Source organism: Gekko japonicus, unplaced genomic scaffold (genome assembly GCF_001447785.1).
Source record: "Gekko japonicus isolate JY-2015 unplaced genomic scaffold, Gekko_japonicus_V1.1 scaffold25, whole genome shotgun sequence".
In the NCBI taxonomy this organism is placed as follows: domain Eukaryota; kingdom Metazoa; phylum Chordata; class Lepidosauria; order Squamata; family Gekkonidae; genus Gekko; species Gekko japonicus.
The window spans coordinates 188,623-192,329 of NW_015171502.1; the positions used below are offsets into that span (position 1 = coordinate 188,623).

The 3,707-nt window shown below is 53.6% G+C and overlaps 1 protein-coding gene across 1 annotated transcript in view; it reads right to left on the reverse strand.

The window, feature by feature from the left end:
- Positions 1–1,211: 1,211 nt before the first annotated feature.
- The window catches only part of LOC107117088 (chromosome unknown open reading frame, human C1orf43), a 33,718-nt gene continuing 31,222 nt past the window's right edge, over positions 1,212–3,707 (reverse strand). The window contains exon 8 of the mRNA XM_015419124.1: positions 1,212–2,247. Within this exon, the coding sequence (XP_015274610.1) occupies positions 2,049–2,247 (199 nt within the window). The 3' untranslated portion in view covers positions 1,212–2,048. The remainder of the gene's footprint in view (positions 2,248–3,707) is intronic.

Consider the following 3,707-nt stretch of genomic DNA (forward strand, 5'->3'; position numbering starts at 1 on the left):
TGTTGTGGGGAGAGGGAGGAGTTTGTAAGCCGCTCTGAGACTCCTTCGGGTAGTGAAGGGCGGGGTATAAATCCAATCTCTTCTCTTCTTCTTTTACCTCACAGGGTGTCTGTTGTGGGGAGGGGAAGGAAAAGGGGTTTGTAAGCCGCTCTGAGACTCCTTCGGGTAGTGAAGGGCGGGGTATAAATCCAATCTCTTCTCTTCTTCTTTTACCTCACAGGGTGTCTGTTGTAGGGAGGGGAAGAGAAAGGAGTTTGTAAGCCGCTCTGAGACACCTTTGGGTAGTGAAGGGCGGGTATAAATCCAATCTGTTCTTCTTCATTATATCCCACCGAGGTCTCCCCAAACGCTGTCCTCGGCCCAGCTATACCTCCAGATCTTGAAAAATTTCCGAACCCGAGTTGGCATACATAAGGGCCAAAAGATATTCCTACAGATGTGAAACTTGTAATCACCACTTTTGAAAAGGTTTTGTTAAAATAAAAAGGAACTGCTCCGTCAGGAAGTTCCTCATGTTTAGCTGAAAAACTCTTCTGATTTAACTTCAACCCGTCAGTTCTGTTCCGACCTTTTGGGCCCACAGAAAACAACTCCGCACCTGTGTAGATTTTTAAAAACGGTGCTTGGACAGCTACCGCCAACACAGCATGAAGATCTTTACTGTGTGGCTGGGGGGAAGCGGCAGCCACTGTTCCTGTGGCTGGCCCCGCCTCTTGTGGCAGTGACACAGTGACACGCTGTGCCAGAAACCCAAAGGTGCCCACTGGTTCCAGAAGGTTGGGGACCCCTGCCCTAGAGCCAGATTAAAAGACTGAGGTCGGCCTGGCATCTGAGGAGAAGAAGAGGAGATTGGATGTATACCCTGCCCTTCACTCGGGAGTCTCAAGAGCGGCTTACAAGCTCCTTTCCCTTCCCCTCCCCACAACAGACACCCTGTGAGGTAGGTGGGGGCTGAGAGAGCTCTGAGAGAAACTGCCCTTTTTCAAGGACAGCTCTGACAGAACTATGGCTTGCCCAAGGTCATCCAGCAGGTGCAAGTGGAGGAGTGGGGAATCAAACCCGGCTCTCCCAGATTAGAGACCGCGCACTTAACCACAACACCAAATCACTGCACATAACCACTACGCCAATCTGCACCCCTTCAGCTCTCGCCAATATCGTTCCAGGGATTGCGGATGAATAAAACTGATGCGAGAAGGCGCGAGGCTGGACAGACGCCCGTTTTTATTAGATGGCAGTTTAGAAAGAGAGGGGAGGGTGGGCTTCCGCTGTCCTCCAGGAGGGGAAAAGGTCAAGTCTTGCTTGGGGGAACCAACGTCTCCCGCTCTGCTGCTCTCAGTCGGTGGGTGCTGCCTGCTGCTTCTCGCCGCCACAGCTCTCTGCAGGGGCCAGCGGGTGGAGGGGGCGCGTGCAGAATCGTCCTACGGCAGAAGGCGAGCTTTCTTGCCACGGCCCGAGCTGAGAAACTGCCGGCGTGCATAAGGCAGAGATCCCAACGATATTGCCGTAAAAAATGGGCCGCTCCAGACCCGCCTTCACCTCCCATACTTTTGAAAGGGAAAACGGGGCAGAATTCAGGGTTAGGGAAGAGAGAGGAGCGCTGAAAGAAGAACGCGATTTATTCCTACCGTGCGGCCGGGGAAACAGGGCGAAATGAGTCCCCCAAAATAAAAAAGAACCCACGGAGTTCCCCCTGGCTGTTCTTGGCTCCTTCTTTGAAGGCAGCGGGAAAGAGAGTCACATGCCTGGATGGAGTTCTTATAAATAACTTAAAGAGGTCATCGGACGACAATATTTACAGAGCCACGAGGGCGGGTGGCAGGAGGACTCCGGAAGCCCCCCTTCCCCCAAAAGAAGCAACGTGCTTCGGCGCCAGACCGTCGCTTCGGAACGCCGCTTTGCTTTGGCACCCGCTGCCGGCCGGTGCGCAGGCGCGAAGACGCCTCTCGGCCCAGGTGGGCAAATGGACGATGCGCGGCCACAGTGAGCGACGCCTCTCCGAGTCGCTTTTGCGGGCAGGCGAGCGCCCCCCCCCCCCCCCCAACGGGTCACAGGGTGCTCTCCAGCGTGTTGTAGTTGTCCTTAAAGCTCTTGAGCTCCAGGAAATGCTTGGCTCGTTTGCTCTTCTGGCTGGAGGGCAGGTAGGTGACCTGGATGGTGGTGGGGCCGGAGACGTCGGGAGAGAGCGTCAGGTCCTTGGCTGCAGACTGGTGCTGCCGTTGGCTGCTGCCTCCGCGGGCCTTGATGCTGTGGCGAGAGAGAGAGAGAGAACACAATTATATATCACAGAATCACAGAGTCGGAAGGGGCCCTACAGGCCGTCCAGTCCCACCCCCTGCTCAATGCAGGACCAGCCTAGAGCATCCCTGACCAGTGTTTGTCCAACCGCTGCTTCAAGACAGCCAGCGAGGGGGAGCTCACCACCTCCCAAGGTGGCCGATTCCACTGTTGAACAACCCTTAACCAATGTTCCCTCTAAGCTGAGTTAGTGTGAGCTAGCTCACAGTTTTTTGGGCCTCCAGCTCACAGATTTTCATCTTAGCTCAGGAAGAAGGGCTCCAGAGCAAACTGATTTATGCAGTGGCCAAATTGCTGGCTCACAATTTTAATTCCAGTAGCTCACAGAGTAGAATTTTTGCTCACGAGACTCCGCAGCTTAGAGGGAGCATTGCTCTTAACTGTAGAAAAGTTTTTCCTAAGAGCCAACCAGTACCTTCCCGCCCTTAATTTAAACCCATTCTTGCAAATCCTCTCCTCTGCTGCCAACAGGAACGGCTCCCAGCTCTCCTCTAAGAGCGACAGCCCTTCCGATACTTCAAGAGAGCCATCCTGTCCCCCCTCAACCTCCTCTCCAGACTGAACATCCCCAAGTCCCTCGGCCTTTCCTCCCAGGGCTTCTTGGTCTCCAGGCCCCCGATCGCCCTCGTCGGTCTCCTCTGCACCCCGCTCCATTCTGCCCACGTCCTTTCCGAAGTGAGGCCTCCGGAACTGCACACAGAACTCCAGATGCAGCCTGACCAAGCCGTGTATAGCTGGACTATGACATCTTGCGATTTGGGTGCTAATATATTTCATTTAGAACATTTTAATGCCGCCTTTTGACCTGATTCACCCAGGCGGTGAACGTAACCGCATTAGAATGCCAAAGCAATTAAAAACGACGACTTCACAGCCTCGCTCGGGTCTTGCAAACCGAGGGCCGCCGGCTTCCTCGACTGAGTCAATCCATAATTTGATGAAGCAATAATAATTTTTAAAACTTCAATAGAAGCATGTAAACTAAGGAAACCAGAACCTGGGAGGAGGGCCAACAAAACTGCTTAAAGTAAAGTAAAATAAAATGGATGTGTGGGAGGGCCCGCAAGATGAATGAAACTGTCCCCCTCCTGGGTATCTTCATGTTAATTTCTTCTAAAGGGATGCTGAAGGAAATACGGGCTTTCCTTGGGAAGGCGGGGAGAACCAGGCCAATGGTGATTATCTCTGACCATTCAGCAAGCAGGTTCTCAAGTCTGCAGTGCAGATTCCAAGGAACTCAACGATGAGACAGCACCTCCCCACCCCAGATGTCACTGAAGAAGAGGAGGAAGAAGAGATTGGATTTATACCCCGCCCTTCACTACCCAAAGGAGTCTCAGAGCGGCTTTACCATCTCCTTTCCCTCCCGCCCCCCCCCCCAAAACACACCCGTGAGGGGAGGGGGGCGG